This window comes from Seriola lalandi, unplaced genomic scaffold, assembly GCF_002814215.2.
Source record: "Seriola lalandi dorsalis isolate HSWRI2012SDOR001 ecotype SW California unplaced genomic scaffold, Sedor1 jcf7180002054559, whole genome shotgun sequence".
In the NCBI taxonomy this organism is placed as follows: domain Eukaryota; kingdom Metazoa; phylum Chordata; class Actinopteri; order Carangiformes; family Carangidae; genus Seriola; species Seriola lalandi.
In genome coordinates, this window is record NW_019525112.1 from 2,325,935 (window position 1) to 2,344,998 (window position 19,064).

Consider the following 19,064-nt stretch of genomic DNA (forward strand, 5'->3'; position numbering starts at 1 on the left):
CGGGCTCCTCTCACTGGCCCATTATGCTATTGATTACCTCTGAATTCAATTTCTCTTTTCAATGTAAACTTTAATCTATTCGCAAGCCAACAATTCAACTCCCAAGGGGCTATTTGAGAGTAAGTAACCATTTAATATGACGCTGGCTGAAGATTCACTGGCTTTAATGAATTGTGTAAATCACTCAGCTTTTAAAGGAACTGATGTCCCGCAGTTCATGGCCCAAATCTGGGCCTGGTTAAATACTGCCTTTTATACCAAGCTAAGTGTTTACTGACAGCCATCTCTGAATGTGTAATCACCTGCTTTGCTCTTGTCTGTATGAAGGTGAATTAAACAGCTCTTTTTTCTAATTGAGCCAGCGATGAAAAAATTACATTGTAATTAGGATTTAATCGTCATATTGCACTACCGGCGCGTTAAAATAATGGACTAAATAGCTGCACCACGGTGAAACAAGATTTAAAAATCACTTGACTCAACACAGTAATCACTAGGTTGTTTTCTTAACCACTTACCAATGTGTAGCATCGTGGTCAGGACCAGTTGTAATCACTGACCTGAGGCAAACACACCATTCAGACAACTGGGTAGAGGATGAGCAACAGCGAGAGGAAATGGTTAGTGAGTCAGAGTAATGGGAGACAACAATGTTTTAAAAGTAAAATGAAGACAGCACTGAAACAAAATAGAAACACTGTTTTATTTTATGTAATTTGAACTTCATCTACTCTAAATTTTAAGTGAAGATTTGTATCACTTATTTATGACTACAAAGTGCAAACTCACTGGAATATAACCTTTAACGAAACTCAGTGTTAAAAAACAATCCATACATGTAAATAAATAAATAAATACACAGCTAGAAACAGTCATACTAAATTTCATATTATTGCCAGAGTGAAAAGTGCTACGTTTCCAAAGCAACAGCAATACATTAATCAAAAGAGTAAAGAGACGGAGTAGATGTTACACTGGAGAGTTTTGTAGTTTCTCTGCAATAAACTTAGAACTTCTGTCGCATGTTCCTTGACATTAGTCTGTATCATTGGTATTAAATGACATGTTCCATTTCAACTTTACTATTTGTTCCTGACAAGAGCTGAGGTAGACATAAAACCACTGTGGTCAAAGTGCAGGAAGACTATTCAATAAAAACAGTGCAATTACAAAGAATCAATAGTCTGATTAAGGCACAATAATTACTGAAAACATCGGTGTCTCCTCTCAGTTTCTCCTTGTCTTGTCAGGCATTTTACCAAATAGATATTATTTCCAAAAGACCTTAGTCCTGCAAAACAATGTCTGCTTTAAAAGAATAATTTAAGCCACCAATAATTTATTGCACGCCCACTATCTGCACTCTTTTCTGCACCAGTGCAGGATTGAAGCTACCCAGGAGGCCAGAGCACACATACATAAACATAGTGGAGTGTAATCAATAAACAGCCATGCAGTAAAATGCTGTCAATAAAGCCCTGCCTTAGATACTTGCCTCTTTTCTGTTCCAGACCAAAGCACTATTACAATCAAATGCAGCACATACTGCACTATGTCTGCCGGGGAGTCTAAACACATTTTAATGCACAGTAAAGGAACTACATGTATCTGGTAAAAGGATTTGGTCAGCGGTGGCCACAGCGACTCTCCAAACTGTCAAAGAGACGTCTCAAAGATGACACAGATGTCCTTGGCACAGCGCACGTCTGTCACTCGCTTTTTGTTCGTGTAAACCTGGAAGTGTATCAGGGAAGCAGTGTCACAGAATACAAGCACACAGTCCAATCTAAGCTACGATCTGTTAGGGTGCGTTTTTATGAAAGATCCAGTCAGAGGCGGGTGAAGGGATTTGTCACCCGTTGAAGCATGCAAAAGTGGCTTATTTAGCCTCATAAACAGCTGTGAAATCCAAGGGAGAAAATATCAGAGATAATCACTTAAATTATTTGTTTTATTTGAGTTAATTTTCTCCAACGGTGACTTCTAAGCTGAGCTGTGCGATTGTATTTGAAAAACTGTCTCTGAAGATATCAGTGTTTGCCTAAAGTGTCTACAAAATGCTTGATTTACTCATACAAAGAGGATCTGGCAGACCAAAAATTTCAATAACCGAAAGTTTGTGAAAAAGAGGCAAAAAATAAAAAATAAAACAGGCTAGCCACAGCTATACAGATATACTGTCTATTCCTAGATTCTCTTCCAACGTGGACAAAGGAGCCAGAGGTTGATATCAGATTATTGAATGTATTTAAACCTTGACTGACAACTATAGAAACTTGACACACAACATGTGGACCATCTCAGTATTTAATAAGTGGTGCTAGACAGTTATGGATGCTGCAGTAATCTGATCTAAGGAGAGAAGCCCACAATAAAGAAAGGAAAACGTAAGGGCTTGAACAATGTCACTACCAATCCACCAGTGTGCAGGGTAAGACGATACCAAATAATACCACAGTGTGCTGAGTCTTTGAAATCAGTATTTTACTCATTTCACTCCTCTGGCTGAGAAGATACAGTTCCGCTGATAAATTTGTGCGAGGGACAGAGAGAAAATGAAATGATGCCTACTTTTTCTTATTTCACAAAGACCTGTTTGAAGTTGCAATATGGTATCTGTAGTCCCAGACAGATGCACATAAAATGGAATTGAACAATGAATAGCCGGCTCTTATCTGTTCAGTGTCTGAAGGGGAAATACATCACAAATGAATTTCACAGGGAAAAAATATGGACATTCTCTATTACAGTAATCCCCATAGAAAGTTTATCCCAAATCGCGATGAAGTTAAACCCAATATTTCAAAAAAGATATACTGCAAAGAAAGCTGCTTTTCTAGAATCATCTCGAAAATGATCTCGAAATTACATTATGAGAAAAAAGATTATATGGAGAGTTTCCGCGATAAAATCAGAGGATGTCAATCTACAAAGGGACAATTTCACTCTTAAAATTAATGTTATGGCGTCGCAATGCTCCAAGTAGGCACTTTAAATTAAAATGGTAATCAAGTGTCTTTGCATTGTCAGGGTTACGCACATCTTCTATTGCTTAACTGTATTATTTTGGAGGTGAGCAACGAAGTCTGGAGTTTAAGGGAGAGGTCTGGGATTAGTGTGCCTCGACTGGACTCTATTTAGTGACAGAAGCCCCGTCCTGGGACAAAGGTGGGTGTGGTTACCTGTTTGGCTGTGTGCAGCAGTGAGGCGGCCTCAGCTCTGCCTGTCTGTTGGACCATCTGGTAAAAAAGCCCATCCTGGTTCTGGAGCAGCACATATGGCTCATCATACTCCTGGATCCTGCCAGCATCTAGAACCTGCAATCACACATACAATGCTGGGTGTGTGTGTGTGTGTGTGTGTGTGTGTGTGTGTGTGCCTGTGTGACGCCGGCTGTATACTTTACTTTGGAGAAAACAGACATTTCAGCTGTTTCACTGCTGAGTGATGCATCCAGACGGTGCAAGATGAATGGGGAAACAGTAGTTCTTTGCGCCTCTGAACCATCCATTTTATGTGACTCATGCAACAGCAAACACCGGTGCCTCTTTCTGCTTGACAGGGCCACGGACAATGAGCGTAACCTGTTGGCAGTGTGAAAGTCTACTACGCTGACGCTGACAGACTGAAGATCAGTGATTGAACCGTGTATTTATCCTGGCATTGGAGCGGCTCAGGGGTGGTCCCCATTCAAATCCAACAATCACACCTTTAAGACACGCTAGAAAATTACCATCATTTCTATGTCATCACATACTATGTAAACCACACAAAGAATAGTGCCAATTCAAGCAGTTTGGAAAAGACTACAATTATATCACAGACAAATTTTAACAAGCTCGATCCCCTTACAGCGGTAATGAGCAGTTTGTTATCGCTAAAGCACAGTTTCAGGGAGTGTTTAGTATGAAAGGGAGACTTGTGCAGCTGCTGTCATAATCGACGGTTTAGGCGCAGGATACTAGGAGATGAAGTTTGTATCTTGGAAAAACATTCTGTGTCTAAATATGGCGCAGCTTAAGATTTGGACAAGGCAATTCAGGTGCGTCCCAATTCAGTTCTCCCGGGTTGTGTGTGACAATCCGGGGGCATTTAACACAAGTGTAGGTGTGAAACAGTCCCTGCTGTGTGATATTTGACTTTTCTCAGCAACCCTCTCAGTGACCGAGCAGCGACCAAGTCGTGCCCCGTCCTCCGCAGACGCTTAACAAATGCTGCCACAAATGGCACTAATTGGCACCTCGGCAGGCAGTAGCAGGAAAGGGCCAAAGATCAAGTGGCACGAGCGCACGCTCAATGAGAGGCAGTGCTGTGAGGGAGAAATCAGCCCAGCTGTTGCAAAATACAGCAAGTGAATTTAAAACTTTGTAGACACTGCATGCTAGGAAATTTTAAAAAGGCGTTTTTATACGATCTGTGTTTAATGTAGGGTGGTGAATCCGAGACACGTTTTTGCAGGCTACTGAACATCGCACCATAAATTTTGCACACGAAAGGAGCTCAGTTTGTCATAGTTGATGACAGTTTGTGAAGGGGTATCACGAAATGTCAGGAAGAAGTCAGGGAGGCGGTTATTTTTTGTTTAACCCCCGTTTCCTGTCTGTCATTATTAAAAACTTTCCACAATAACTGAATACCAAAGGGAAGCAGTCTCATTTTATAACACTGAAGTGCTGGACAGTGGAAATTTCCTTACTTACCAGTATTCTGTCACAGTCAATGATAGTGTTGAGCCTGTGAGCAATGGTGAGGACCGTACACTCTTGAAACTTGTCCCGGATAGTCTGCTGGATGAGGCCGTCAGTTCTAAAGGAGAAGGGAACACGACACCTCAGCACAAAAACCCCCCCCCCCAAAAAAAAACCACCTCTATTCCTATAGACCCTTGGGCAGGGATTTTACTCAACACGGAACAATGGCTCATCAGCAGAGAGGTATGTGCAGTAGTAGGCATAAAAATAAAGGATATGACAGTAAGTTTACAAAGATAGATTCAGCTTATTTTGATAATTTTGTCTAAGACAACTTTGTATAACTATGTTTGATGACATTCTACATTGATAACCATATTTCACTTTTTCCAATAGTGTTATTGTTTAATGTGGGTGTTGCAGTAGAATTTATTAGTTATTTACTATATGGATGTTCTGATCAATCTGTCAGTGAACAGCATTGGTAATATTAGCACTCAGACATAGACTGACAATAAGTCCACTGATATGTCTACACAGATGCTCAAACAGAATCTTGTTTTAAGAATGATTTCTCTTTCTAGTGGTATTACAGTTTCTCTTCTCGACTCAAGTGTCCCCTGACCTTGGGTCCACGTTGGCTGTGGCCTCATCGATAATGAGGATGCAGTTTTTGCGGAGGATGGCCCTGGCCAAACACACGAGCTGCCTCTGGCCCACGCTGAAGTTAGAGCCCGACTCAGTCAGCACAGTCTCCAGCTTATTGGGCAGCTCCTCGACCACAGCCTTCATCTGCACCTGTGGAGAGGGAGAGCAGAGCCCCAACCCTTCATTACTCCTGCATAAAGGCTTCCTGTGGGGATGTCTTTAAAGAGCCATCCAAACACACCCATTAACCGCCTGGCACAAAGCAGGGCCAGGTCCACTGATGACCTTGGCCAGTGCTCTCTTGTGGCCAGCCTCTAGCTTTAATCCAGGCCACCAAACCCATTCAGAGGCAGGACCAGGAGCTGAAGCCCTTCACTGTGGGGGGAGCCTTCATCCTGGTTGGCCTGACTGCCCAAACACATCTCCCCCAGCACTTTCAATGGTTCCCAGTTACAAGCCGCACATTGAGCTGGGCCCCATGGCCCTAATGGGATTTCCCCCCATGACTTGTGGCGAGCAGGGAGGCTGAATGGCAGCATTGTACAGGGGGACAGAGGGATCCCCCCCTGGGCTTGCGAGGGGGAATCATTCAGAGCCACGCTGGAGTACCTCTTGGAGTGCATTCCACAGGTCCTCATCTGTGTGCTGCCTGAAAGGGTCCAGATTCTTCCTCATGGTGCCCGTGAAGAGAACTGGGTCCTGTGGATAGATGGATATAGAAAGAGAAGGCCGTGGCCAGTTAAGATAATGACAAGGGGGAAGACGTATGAAAGGGTTAAGACAGGCTTTATAGAGCGCCGCTAGGCAATGTGTGAGGGGAAGATGTTCATAAAGGGCTTGCTACACTCAGGAGCTCTATTCAATGCTCTTAGCAACTATTCTTCAATAAGTTGATCTTTTTACTTGGAAAACCAGGGCTTGTGCACTGGTGTCGGTGGAGAATAGCTGTGCGAGGTTGTCTGAATATATGACACAAAAAGTGCCATCTAGTCACTGTTACAGCACAAAGAATTTCATACAGTAGCTTTATTAGAAACGATAATCTCAAAATGTCGGCCGAAATGCGTCCGTCAATGGGGGTTAGCACCTTCAGTTGACTACCCTCATGAAAGGCCAGCCTCAGATCTCAGACAGCTAAGACATGTGTTTACGGTGAGCCACACACCTGTATCAAGGTTCAGCCGCACAGCCATCTTTAAGCGAGTTGAATAAAGCTCTTTATTACAGTGCAGAGGAAAGAGCTCGCAAGTGAACAGGCACTGTTCCAGCATGCCGCTCTGTTTGTGGTTAACCTGATAAACAGGAGCAAGCCAGCATCTCCTTGTATCAGGTCAGATATTTATTCATAAATCCTGCTCCAATGCTGAAGTGATTTACTGAACACTTGCTAGGACGCTCTCAGGTTGTTGTAAAGAGGTCTAGCCTCTCATGGTACAGCGCTGCGGCAGATAAGGTTTTCATATGGCATCCTTTTGGTATTGTTTTATCAGTGAACAAACACAGCTGGACTTGCTTTTGAAACATGGATTTATGACACTTGAGTGATCATCTAAAAAAAAAAAAAAAAACTTCAATAAGATGTGACGGAGTATATCACAGCTACAGAGGTGACGCCTTGAAGAAAACGTGATAGGCTTCCACTGTCTGTATCCTCATCACAGTTAAGGCAATGTTGTAACTCCAGCTTACTCAAGATATGGATCTGACCTCAAATCAAGATAGGAAATGTTCACCTGGCAACTGTGAGATTAGACCAGGAGTAAAAGTAAGGTACACAATGGGTCTAAAAGGCTCAGTGTCCTGCATTAAGATTACAGAACTACTAGTCTGAGTGTGACTCACTATCCACACCTTCATCTCTGCTCTCTTACAGGTCAGCTCAAAGCCAGCGCTGTGACAGCAACATAGTGGAAAAAGTGCCACAAGCATTCATGTGTGTAGGCACATAAATTCATACAGTGCACAGACTCCTTAAATACAAAATCATGTCTCAACAAACCTTCATGTAGGTCAAAGGACTCAGGACTAACTGCTCAATTTCCATCCAGAAAAAAATAAAAAAATAAAAAGAATCAAGCTTTCAGGACTTCATCCCTGCTACCTGTGTCTTCGAAAATGTTCCACCTCTTTACTTCCAATGAGCTTTTCCCTCTGTCACCAAAATACAGCCTTGTCATTAAGCCAGCTGAAGTCCCAATTCAAACTAGTTTTGTGACACACTTTAATTGAGGATTCAATGTTAGGTCGGGAAAAACTGCTTTCAAGCACAGCTTTCCATAGACCGATTATGTGCTCCACCAACTCTAAGCCCTCTGTTTGCTACAGAATTCATTTTTAGTAAGTCATTCCTGAGAATTCAATAGAAAAGGAAATGGATCCTTTTTTAATGCCATATGCTAATAAAAGCTTATCATAATCAAATCTGTGGGTGGCAAATAATGAAACTCCTCACGGCCAATGTATAGCGTACATATCACACTCAACATTCCACATGAAAAAGTAAAGCGACTGGCAATTTATATCAAGATTCTTTCCATGTGAAAGGCTGACTGAATATCACTTTATCTCTGATGTCTAGCGGGAGAATAAAAGGCTTTCAGATGAATTTGTATAAATGCAAGAGACTTCTCTATATATAAGTTTGTAAAACTAAGAGCACAGAAACTCTTCTGAATGCTGGTTAGACTTCATGTCATGAAAATGCCATCCAATATGCGATACAGATGGGCGTGCAGTTAAAGTTCTGACTCGTAACCTGCCACTTTGTGCAAGTCTCTCCCTCTAGGAGAGACAGAAAGAGTAAACAAAATCACATCAAACACACATCACATCCATCTCAAACTAGTTTGGACTAGAAGTAAAACTTTATCTGAAGTAGTAGCAATGCCAGGAACCTATCAAATCCACAGAAAAGCATTAATGAAACTGTTTTTGGGCATCTTGGCTTCACCCTAGAAATGTTTGAGACTTGGGCTAAGTGACGGTGTACAAGGGGACTCTGACTGTGAGGATGGGGGAGACTTCGTCTAAGCAGCTTTCCCATGTTTGGGGGGTAGAGGGCTTAATCCTCTGTCAGGGATGGGGAACTGCTCTCTTCACAGTACAGGCCGTGGGAGTCTTCTCCCCTCCCTCCACTCTGCTGACACTCACCCGCAGGCTGGCATTTTCTTAATGCCGTATCAGTTTCAACAAGCGGAAATAAAGTTAAACTGTCTCAAGGCATCCGTTTGTCTCACTTTCAGAAATCCCCTGAGTGACGACTGTAATTCTCCTCACTTGTTTTAGCTTTTTAAAAGCCAGGCGTATAAAAAAAAAAAAGGGAAAAAAAAGGCCAAGGCATGAAGGGTTCTGTTACCACTGTTCATTTGACATTTCTGACATTTCTCAATCATGAGAAATAACACAACCTTGAGTGCAAAAGATGGATTCTGCCGTACTTAACTTCTATTAAATCGAACATTTTTCTACCAAGACACAACAGCTGTGACTGGAGCAATTTAAAAGAGGCACCTGTGGGATGATGGACATTTTCTGGCGCAGGGTGTGTAGACCAATTGCAGAAGTCAGAAACCCATCAATCATTATTCTTCCCTCAGGTTCTGCCAGCCGGAACAAGGCGGAGATCAGGGAGCTTTTACCAGCACCAGTGCGTCCAACGATGCCAACCTGCAGTGTAGAGATGAGAGTTATTCTTAAAGCTGTGAAAAAATTCCACCAATTTACAGAAAGACAAAATATTATTGAGGTCCTTCAGATTTCTAATGACACTAGGGGCTTATAATTGTTAAGTGTCGTTAAGTGTCAAGACACTGAGGGACCATGTCTTATGGGTAACACGATGGAACCACTTATAAAATGAAGCTGATGAAAAATAATTTACTCTACGCAGGGATAACAAATCAGGTTTTATGTTGTAGCCTCAATGAGACATTTAATAATAATAACATATGTATGTATGTATGTGTATATATATATATATATATATATATTCTAGTCCTCACTGACTTATTTTGTGTCTAGTGGAACTTCACTCTGCCGTCACTGTAGTGATAATACCTGCAGTTCTTGCCACTGCCTATCACTATAAGATCTTTGCATACCCAAATGCATGCCATGTTTTTTACTCAGAACTTTTGCCAACAAGCTGAGCACAGATCATAAGCAAGACTCAGATTCAATCTGCCGGTAGGACCCAATGAATGGGAATGGTGTCAACATTGGCACCAGGAGGCAAATCGTCACTTGTTCCATTGAACTGAACTGCTGATGCCACACACTGCAGCCTGCCAACATATATGCCTGTTATATGCCACTACGCAGCCAATGGGCAACCCTTTGTTTGGACAGGGGATTACCAAAAACATTGCTTGCATGACAAAGAACTGCTGTGCTCATAACATGCCAACACACAGAGAAGGTGCAACAATTTTTTTTCCTCCTTTTTTTTGCCCAGTTAGGTGGAGAAAGGATCGAGACGTACAGGACCGGGTTGTTCTGAATGAGTTATCGTAATTGACATAACACTTAGAGAACACTGCAGAGCGGGCGGAAACGCCTCCTCTAAAAGGGTCTCAAGAAACTCAGGTGATTATAACATAAGGGACACGGGAATAGATAGACTGGATGCCTCTACCCGGTCTTTGTAAGAAACATCATCTTTCCCCAAACCAGACCGACAAATAATGTGACAGTAGAATATGGCAAAATTCCGTTCTGCGGAAACTGGAGTAAGAGTGCACAGATATGACTAAATAGATATGACTAATCCTGCACCTTTCAGCACTGAGCTACAGGATTGCCACTCGTGTGGCTAAGAAAGTTTACATGTTTATTCTGAACAAAGAATTTCCACACTGAATGAGCTTATAGAACAGTTGCTACACACAGAGTGGGTCATCTTTCCTGCAGAAGTCAACTAGCTCTATGCTAGTCAACAAGCCCTTTTATTGTGTAGTAGTTCCATATAACTATTACTGGCATTCAGAGCATGTACAATATTCAGTCTTTTATGTTTCTGTCTGACTGTAAAGCACATTGCATCTTTATTTTGAAAAATCCTTCAGAAAGTCATGTTCTGAGCTGCAAGTATGCATTTTGCTGACTGTAACTGAATGCTCAAGGAAGGAAGAGAAAGGGACCTTGTACCATACCATGAATTTCAACTTGTGTTGGATCCTTTCATGTCACCTCTTAATTACCTGGTGATGCCTGTGTGAACCATTTTCTTTCTAATCAAGAGATGATCTTTACTCTCTTAAGAGTTATTAGGAGAGCCCACAATCCCATGTTTTAAAGCACAGGTATGTTTTACAAGGCACAATAAACACTGTACAAGTCTTGCGACAACAAAGCATGTCCTCTGTAGGTGCTTTTCGAAGCAATATATGTGGGAATTTCAAAAATGTATTGTATAACCGTTTTCTAAATTGATCTTAACAGGAAAAGGGAATAAACCTTGACTGCTTGTTTGAGAAAAGATGTGAACACAAAGGCATTTGCATAGCTGTGCATCTCACTTCAACAAGCAATATAATAACGCCACACTGCTTCCTGATTGGCAGTAAATGCAAACAAAGGTAGCTTTAAGCTATTTCAATAAATGGCCAACATCTGAAACAGTGTTCAGCATGGATGAGTCATACATCCCCTGGCTTTCATTAAACAAAATAAAATAATTAAAAAAAAAAAAGGTTATCAAGTATCTTATTTCATTCAACCACATAAGAATGTCAAAGTTCACTTAATACATTTTATGGTGTTCTCACAGTTTATCTATAGCATAATAAAATGTAAAAGCGACTACTGTGCATTACTGATCTTGATTTTCTGAGTCTTTGAGATAAGTATTTTGCCCTTTCCAAGCGATTTCTCCAAACAACAGAAGGTCAGCTGAGGTGCTGTGGCGAGTTGTGTGCTTTTATATGATTATGTATAGTATATGACTTTAGTGAGTGGCAGAGTGAATGCATCTTGTACTGTAGGTGGTAGGTGCAGGTTTCCTTGTGAAAGGGTGTCAGGGGAACTGTCAGGATGCACAAAGCCTTTCACCCCCATGGCATGCGGCAGAGATCCCTCCCATGGGCTGTCAGAGCCAGGGGCTCTACACTTATCAACCCATCCATTGTGAAATCAGCCGCCCTGGCCAACCATAGCCATGCAAAATACACCCCCAGCATTAAACACAATTTCAATCATCCTCAACCATCTCCCTCTGCCTTCCTCTCTCTCTTTCTTCGCCCCTCTACCTTGGCCTCTTCTCTCTCTATAGTGAATAAACAGTTGTCACCGTCAGGTAGCTCAAAATGCAAATTGGGAACAAATGGATCCACTTGAACAGTCTTAATTACATGATATGTATTCCATGAATCACAAATGGTATAGTCCTCAAGATTCAGAAGCACATATGCTGTCCTTTTAATAATTGATTTCAAAATAATGCCACATAAAAAAGAACCACACCACACCTTCTACACTAGCTGCATATCAACCCAGGTCATGGGCTGTGCACACCAGTAAGCATGCACAGGTGGGAATAAAGACAAGAACCTTTTCTCTGGAAGTGAAGACAACAGTAAGGTTCTTTAGGACCAAAGGATCACTGGCACTGTAAGAGAAGTTGACTCTGTCAAAGGTGATGGAGCCAGTCTTCGGCCAGTCATGCGGAGGCTTTTTGTCTGTCTCCCAAGGTGCTTCCCTCTCCAGCTCTGCATACTCAACCACTCTCTCCACTGATGTCATCTACAGAGAATGAGGCAAACATATTTTTCATGGAATTTTTGCTCATTTGGGAATTTTAAAAATAATGGAAAAGGCAACGCAAACATGGCAACATGGCTCACTACTATTTCTAATTTTACCATCTCAAAGAGAATTATATTTAAGTGGTTGATTTCTGTTTTAAAGTAGTACTCCAGTGAATTTATGGAACGTAGATCATTTAAAAAATGGCATGGCCTAAATCAAAGCAGCAGTATGGATCTTACAATTCCCATACTCCAACTCTACAATGTCTCAAATCCCACACCTCCAGTTTGTAATACAGGCCATAAACAAATCAGGCAACACCAAATTAACTGAAATTATTTATGCATTTTAGAGAAGAAATTCTAAAAATGGGTTAATTGGGTAAATAAATGAGTTTAGTGGTTCCCAACTGAAATAGAAAACTGCAGTTAAGTGTTCAAATGTAAATGTTCTCACCATGTTCTCGATCTCAGCGCTCTGTCTAACGCCCCACTGGAACATGCCAGTGAGTGTAACAGCATAAGACAGAGCAAGACCCACTGCACCTGGCTCCAAACCTGTAACATTAGAAAAAAAATGTAAACGTAGAGTCACACAATAATGAGTTTATCATCATGGTTTCACCAAAACCCATACAGTACCATCCCTGAGGTAGAGGCAGCCAAAAGCAGTAATGGTGACAAAAATGGAACAAATTCCATCAAGACGCACAGCGAACCAACGAGAAGTAGTCAGGAACAAGAACCAGGCCTCTGTTAACAAATACATCCACAGACATTATACGTGTAATCTCAAAAAAAAAAAAAAAAAAATTAATGTCCAGAGTTTTGGCCATTTAACTGAAATGTAGGTTCCATTCACCTGAGTGAAGATCTTGAAATTCATCAAACATCTGCTGAAACCTCTGCTGGACCTTGAAGGCACGGATGGTGCTCAGGCCTTGGAGAGAGGAAGAAAGGTGGGAGAAGACAGGACTCCGAGCTGAAAGAAATATATACAGTGAATAAAGGGAATCTGTTGGCATTTGTAAAAAAAAAAAAAAAAAAAAAAAAAAAAATTACTGGTAGACTCTAGGCGCTTGATGTCCCTGGAGGTCTGCAGGAAGTAGCATCTCAGAATCAGGAAGACAACGAGAAGAGGAACAACAGGAATAAGGATCCAAGGGATGATGACTGCAGCTACTGCAATCACTCCAATGACTTGGAGAAAAACCTGGGACAGAGGGAAAGATGTGTGCAAAACATTAATCAAACAGCAACAGAGTCAAAAGCTCCACTGCTGCTGTGTGGGCTACCACTGGGGCACTGAGGCCTATTTTTTGAGGCTGAACAAGAGAAACTCTTTCAGCTCTATTTGTGTGAGACCATCATGGACATACAGTAAGGTGACAGCAGGTTGTGGGACTGAGCTTATGTGACTCACAGTGTGAAAGGAAAACGATCACGGTGCTAATTCTCACTTAGTAGCAAGTGAGAATTTACCACTTGGCCACTGCAGCTCATATCCCTGGCTCCCTCAGGCTTTCCCTTCAACACTTCTGGCCTGTAAGCCTCCCTGGCAGTGCAGCCAGCCAACAGGCATGGCCACAGTGACTGGCAGAGGGCTCTGGGAACCACACTGTGGGTGTCTGATACATCGCACTCAAACCACACAGCCCTCAACAACACAGTGACTCATCACCCGTGTTAATAGCTCCGTGACACATCTAGACCAGGATACCAGAGCTGTCTAAACAGGATTGGAGGCAATGACTCTGATGACACCAAAGCACTCACACCTGCACTTTGTTTAGAAAATTGAAATAAGCATCTCTATCATCCACTGAAAGTATCATCAAAGTTACATAAATGCTTTTACAATAGCCCATATGTGGTGGTGATCAACAGTGACTAAGTACTTTTACACACATTACAATTTCGAATGTGTTGTTGTGTGTTGAAATGTTATTTCACTGAATAAAATTTTAACTTTATTTTAATTTCCACTAAAATCTAATGCAACTTCATATTTCTAGGTAATTTAATTTCAGAATAAAATAGTGTACTTTTTACTGCAGAACATTTATCTGAGTGTTATAGTGACTTTGCAGATTACGATTTGTACTTACAAAATATATAATTAGCCTCATCATATAAATAATATGTTTATTTGTTATAGACTAAAGTGATTAAAAACATATATTAAAATCCTGGAAGCTGGATATATACACACACACAACAAGGCAAGATGTATTACTAGTACTTTCCAAGTACTTTCATTTTTGATACATTGAGTACATTTTGCTTAGTAATACTTATGCCCTTTTACTTAAGTGGGACTTTGAATGCAGGACTTTTACCGGAGTGTGTTTACCGTGTAGTATTAACATTTTCACTCAAGTATGGCATCTGAATACTTCTTCCACCACTGAATATGTGTGAGACCATTTCTTCTTAACTGAAAGATATACTGTGTTACATATTTCATATTCGATTGGTAGATGATAAAATTGAAACCTCACACCCTGAAATTAGACACATCCTAAGAGATGAATCATAAGACGTGGAGATTAGGATCGTACGGTTACCTTCAGTGGTCTCAGACTAGCCCAGAGAGATGAAAATTTAATTTAGCACCTTAATTACGGATGTTATCTGCCACTTAAGCACACATTTAAGCATGATCACTTTCAGTGTAGTTTTATGATGAAAAGCCACTCAATCCCATTTGCAGTTCAGATAAGAGGGTATTACTAGTCTAACCATTGCAATAGTGGAGCCCACACAATCAAACAGTAAGTGGAAGCTACTGAGCACAACTGATCCCAAGAATTTCACAGTACATAAGTTTCAATCTTAGCCTTGATGGAAGGCTACCAGACTGCAAAGTGAGATGGTGGCACATGGGCCATTACTGCATGTTATCCAGCCTTCCCTTGAGGGGATCAAATATTAACTGAACAAATGTCTTATCAAATATACTGTTTTTTCTTTCACTCTCCTGCTGCTGGTTACTGACACAGTGACACTGCTCATTCATGTTTGCTGGTTGGTTAATTTGAATTCTAATTGGGCTCATTTCAGCAGGGGCCACGAAGGTCCGAGCCAGGCCGGCTTATCTGACAGTGGGGTCATCTGAGGGGACGGAGGAGGAACAGGAACCATTAGATAGGAGTCTTGCCTCCTCCTGCTCCCCGGGGCTTCTGTCGCCAAGGCCCCCGTTTGATGTGATCCATTTGCGTGGTCTGCCGCTTATCATGTCAGCATCGGGAACACCGTGGCCCCCACCCACACTACACACAGATGACTCCGATAAGCGATCCTACAAGTGTACACCTCACCCCCTCAGACCACATCCATATCTCCTATGAAACCACACAGGAACAGAAAACTCCCAAAGCCACATCCCGCTGCACATAAAAGTGGATAAAAGGATGAAAGGTTCTGTATACAAACAGTTTAAATAAAGAATTACCGCTAATTGCTCTTTAGCAAGAAAAGAAAGCTACCGCACGCATGTGATTCAGTCATTCAAGCAAACTGGGCGCACTGCTGTGTCCAAAGACCATTCAGATCTCTGCTGACCCTAATTGCTTTATTTTCTCAATGATTCTATCAGCTCTTTGATGTCCAAATAAATGTAGAAAATTGAAGTTAATTGCTATATTTGTGTTCGGCAATGATAGCGACTGTTGTTCCGCAGCAGAAAATAAACACTTCCCTTTAATTAAACATCCCTCTGGACACAAGGAATCAGTACGCTTTTTACAACCCCTTTTTCATCCTCCCTTTATTTACTGTCAGTGTGCAATATTTGCCACTGGGAAAGACGTGCAAACAAAACAGGAAATGAGGGGAACGCATGGTGAAGAAAATTCCTCAAAAGAAGTCCTCTGTCATTGCTGGAATTTTTTTTTTTTTTTTACTCCACACTTTCCGTGACAGAGCCTCACAATAAGTTGCAAGGGTCAGTGGTACTGAAACAAAACAGGGCTGTTCCACTTGGGCTCTGGAACAATAGAAGTGACCCAATCCATTCTACTCTGTCTTTGGGCTTTATTTTAGCATTAAATGCCCAGATGCTGTGGCTTTTCTTTGGGAGAAATGACTGTGGACACCTCCTTCACATTTTCCCTTTCTGGGCCATTTTCACTTCATAAAGCTGCAGTCAATGTGTTTTGTGTGTGGTGAGGAGGGTCTGACACATACTGTGGTGGTCTCAGTCGCTGTCTACATTGGTGGCTCAAGTAGTCCTAGGATTAGGCCTTTGTGTGCTGTGAAAAGGTAAAAGAAGTCACTTATTTGGGCTCAGTCAAGCTGCTGATTTCCAACCCCATTTTGGAAATAAGAGAAAGGCTTTGAAATGCAGTCTCTCTCTCTCTCTCTCTCTACTATAAATCACTAGTGTCCAGCAAATTCATTCATTCAGTCATTGCTCCTTTCTCTCTCTCTATTCCTCTTGATAACACAAAACACTTTTTCAAATACGCAAGAAAACAGCAATTCACACATACAAAAGTCACTCACAGAAAGCACTGAATCCATTATCTTCATCATATTGACATGAGGTGAGATTCTAGATGAGATTGAGACTTTGTTATGTAAGTTCCCAGGCTCAAACGACCCCAGGCCTGGCCTGCATGTCTGAGTCAGAACAGCTGAGGTGCTGGACCGCAGCATCATGGAAGACCACACATACACACACAAACACTGGAAGCTTTTGCTGGCCAGTGCTCGCCATCAAATGACCATGTGTGGTATTGCTGAGTGGCCAGCTAAGCACACAAACACATACACACACACACAAACACAAACACACACACATATACACACTGCTGTTTTCTTGTGTTCTGGTTTCTATTGAAACTAATTTGACAAATAAGTGAATACAACAAGTATTTGTTTAAGTTCATCTTTAGGCCTCTCACCTTTTCTGTGCCACTTTTTTCATCTTGTGCAAGAAGACAATGGCACTGTCATAAAACAATGGTCAAAGGGGATTTATGGCACAGCCTATATATTTCCACACAGGTCCATCTCCTGTGTTTCTCCGGCTAATCTGTGTAACGCCTGGAGCCAGTGCATTCTTCACCTCTTCTGTCACCAACGTGGTAAAGAAACAGAGAAAGCTGGTGAAATCCCATCCTGCAGCACTCACGGTTACGTCAGCAGTTCTCATATCCCACAAAGCCACTGAAGAGGTCTGACACACAATGTACCACAATATACAGACTAACACAACTATCCACCCGCCAGTGTTTTTAGATAATAGCCATCCTTGCTCTGTGTTTGTGTGTGTCTTCAAACTCATGCACGCCCTCTTTCCCTCACACACACAAACTACTTTCTTTCTCCGGCAGGTATTACTGCTGTCGTTTACTGTATGATTTGCGGGCAAATATTTGTGCCTGTTTACATGATATTAACACTGGTGAGAGCAGGTGAGGTCCCATTAAAATGAAAGCAATTGTCAGCTGGTGTCTGATCATAAACATCCTGACAAACTGAATTTGCATGGATGGCTGAGAAGACCTATGAATGTAGCTATGGACCCCACAGTTAGTGGTGTGACTTGGTCAAGAGCCTTCACACAAAATCCTCCCCCTGTTCACCCCTTAATTGTCTTTCCCTCCTCCTCTGCCACCTCTGTGAAAATAGAGGCAACCCAGGATTTAAAGGTCAAGTCCACACAAAAGCTGACAGTCCCAAAAGCCTGAGGTGTTTTTAATTGACATTTCTGTCTTTGTCCCCTGACCATAAAGAGAGGAGAGAAAGAGCCTTTTTTCCCAATATACTAAATTACTACTAAATGAGACCTGTGGAAAAAATAGGGCTCTGGGGTGTAACCGGGTTCCCCCAGCTTGAGGGAATCCCCTTGTTAGGCGGGTATGGGGGCAGTGCTGAGGGGCTGTGAAGTGCTTTCTCCACCATAAAGGAGGAGGCTCCGGTGCAAATCCCCACACAGAAGCGGTCTCTCCCCATAGAGAGAGATAAACCAGTTAGGGCATTGTTTATGAAGTTTCACTTTATTCACCACTGACAACCATTTAAACAATGACTATGGGGAAACGTCCCTCCGCGAATGAGCAACAATAGTCGGGATCAGCAGCTTTTCTGCATGGCTAATACTTTGATAAAAAGAGTGAAAATCTTCCTTCCTGAAAGCATTAAAGACTGCTCTATGAAAGACACCTGCAAACAGGAGCAGAAAGCAGCACAAACAAAAGTGTTTTGTCCAAAAGATGCCACCATTGTCACAATCACCTCCCGCTTTCTGTTGCAGCAAAACACTGGCACAAACAACATGCTCATGATATATTAAGTCTTATTTTACCATTTTGCTCCTCACTTGTTAGTTTTCACTACAATATGGAGTTTTAAAAGTATCGTGTCATATATTTCCCAATAACGAAGGTAATGATGGAATGAATAGGTCATGGATGAAGTACAGAGAGAATGTATGTGCAACACAAGTCATGACCTAGTCTACTTTCACTGTTTTCAGTTGGACCTTATGGGCCTTCTACAAAGTTATTATTTTACTTCAGCCATTATTCACCTTATTATCAAAATGAGGGGAACTATAGCAGACAAAAAGCTTTTGTGTGGATGATCTTTTGTGCTTTCAGCATTTAAGATGGCTTTTGTCTACTGTGAGATGGGTATCTGCCACAAACATCACTCAGGCATTGTGGATGGGGGATTCGTTTTCAGCACGCCTTTGTTCTATTCTCTGGCCCTAACCAAGGAGCCACGCCTGCTCCTCTACCTCGAATTGTGCAGCGAACATTCCCTTCTTTGTGGCGCTAGGTGCATGAGCTGGCTCATCTCCTCAGGCTTTCGTGGGAGATGGCTGTCGTAGTGGCAGGGTGGCATTTGGTAACCTAACCTGGTTATGCACCAGGGTGGCCCTTGGCTACCAGGCCTGTAAGACTGTAGAATATTAGGTGAATTGCACTAAGAGTCCCGCTCTGGATCTGTTCCAACTGACCTGCCCTCCCCC

At 41.9% G+C, this 19,064-nt stretch overlaps 1 protein-coding gene across 1 annotated transcript in view; it reads right to left on the reverse strand.

Moving 5' to 3' along the window:
• Positions 1-689: 689 nt before the first annotated feature.
• Positions 690-19,064, reverse strand: part of LOC111662187 (ATP-binding cassette sub-family C member 4-like) — a 33,965-nt gene continuing 15,590 nt past the window's right edge. The window contains exons 21-31 of the mRNA XM_023415967.2: positions 13,145-13,295; positions 12,945-13,064; positions 12,725-12,835; positions 12,540-12,640; positions 11,886-12,077; positions 8,850-9,005; positions 5,949-6,038; positions 5,317-5,489; positions 4,701-4,806; positions 3,183-3,317; positions 690-1,734 (exon numbers count right to left, since the gene is read on the reverse strand). Coding sequence (XP_023271735.1) covers positions 1,657-1,734; positions 3,183-3,317; positions 4,701-4,806; positions 5,317-5,489; positions 5,949-6,038; positions 8,850-9,005; positions 11,886-12,077; positions 12,540-12,640; positions 12,725-12,835; positions 12,945-13,064; positions 13,145-13,295 — 1,413 coding nt within the window. The 3' untranslated portion in view covers positions 690-1,656. The remainder of the gene's footprint in view (positions 1,735-3,182; positions 3,318-4,700; positions 4,807-5,316; positions 5,490-5,948; positions 6,039-8,849; positions 9,006-11,885; positions 12,078-12,539; positions 12,641-12,724; positions 12,836-12,944; positions 13,065-13,144; positions 13,296-19,064) is intronic.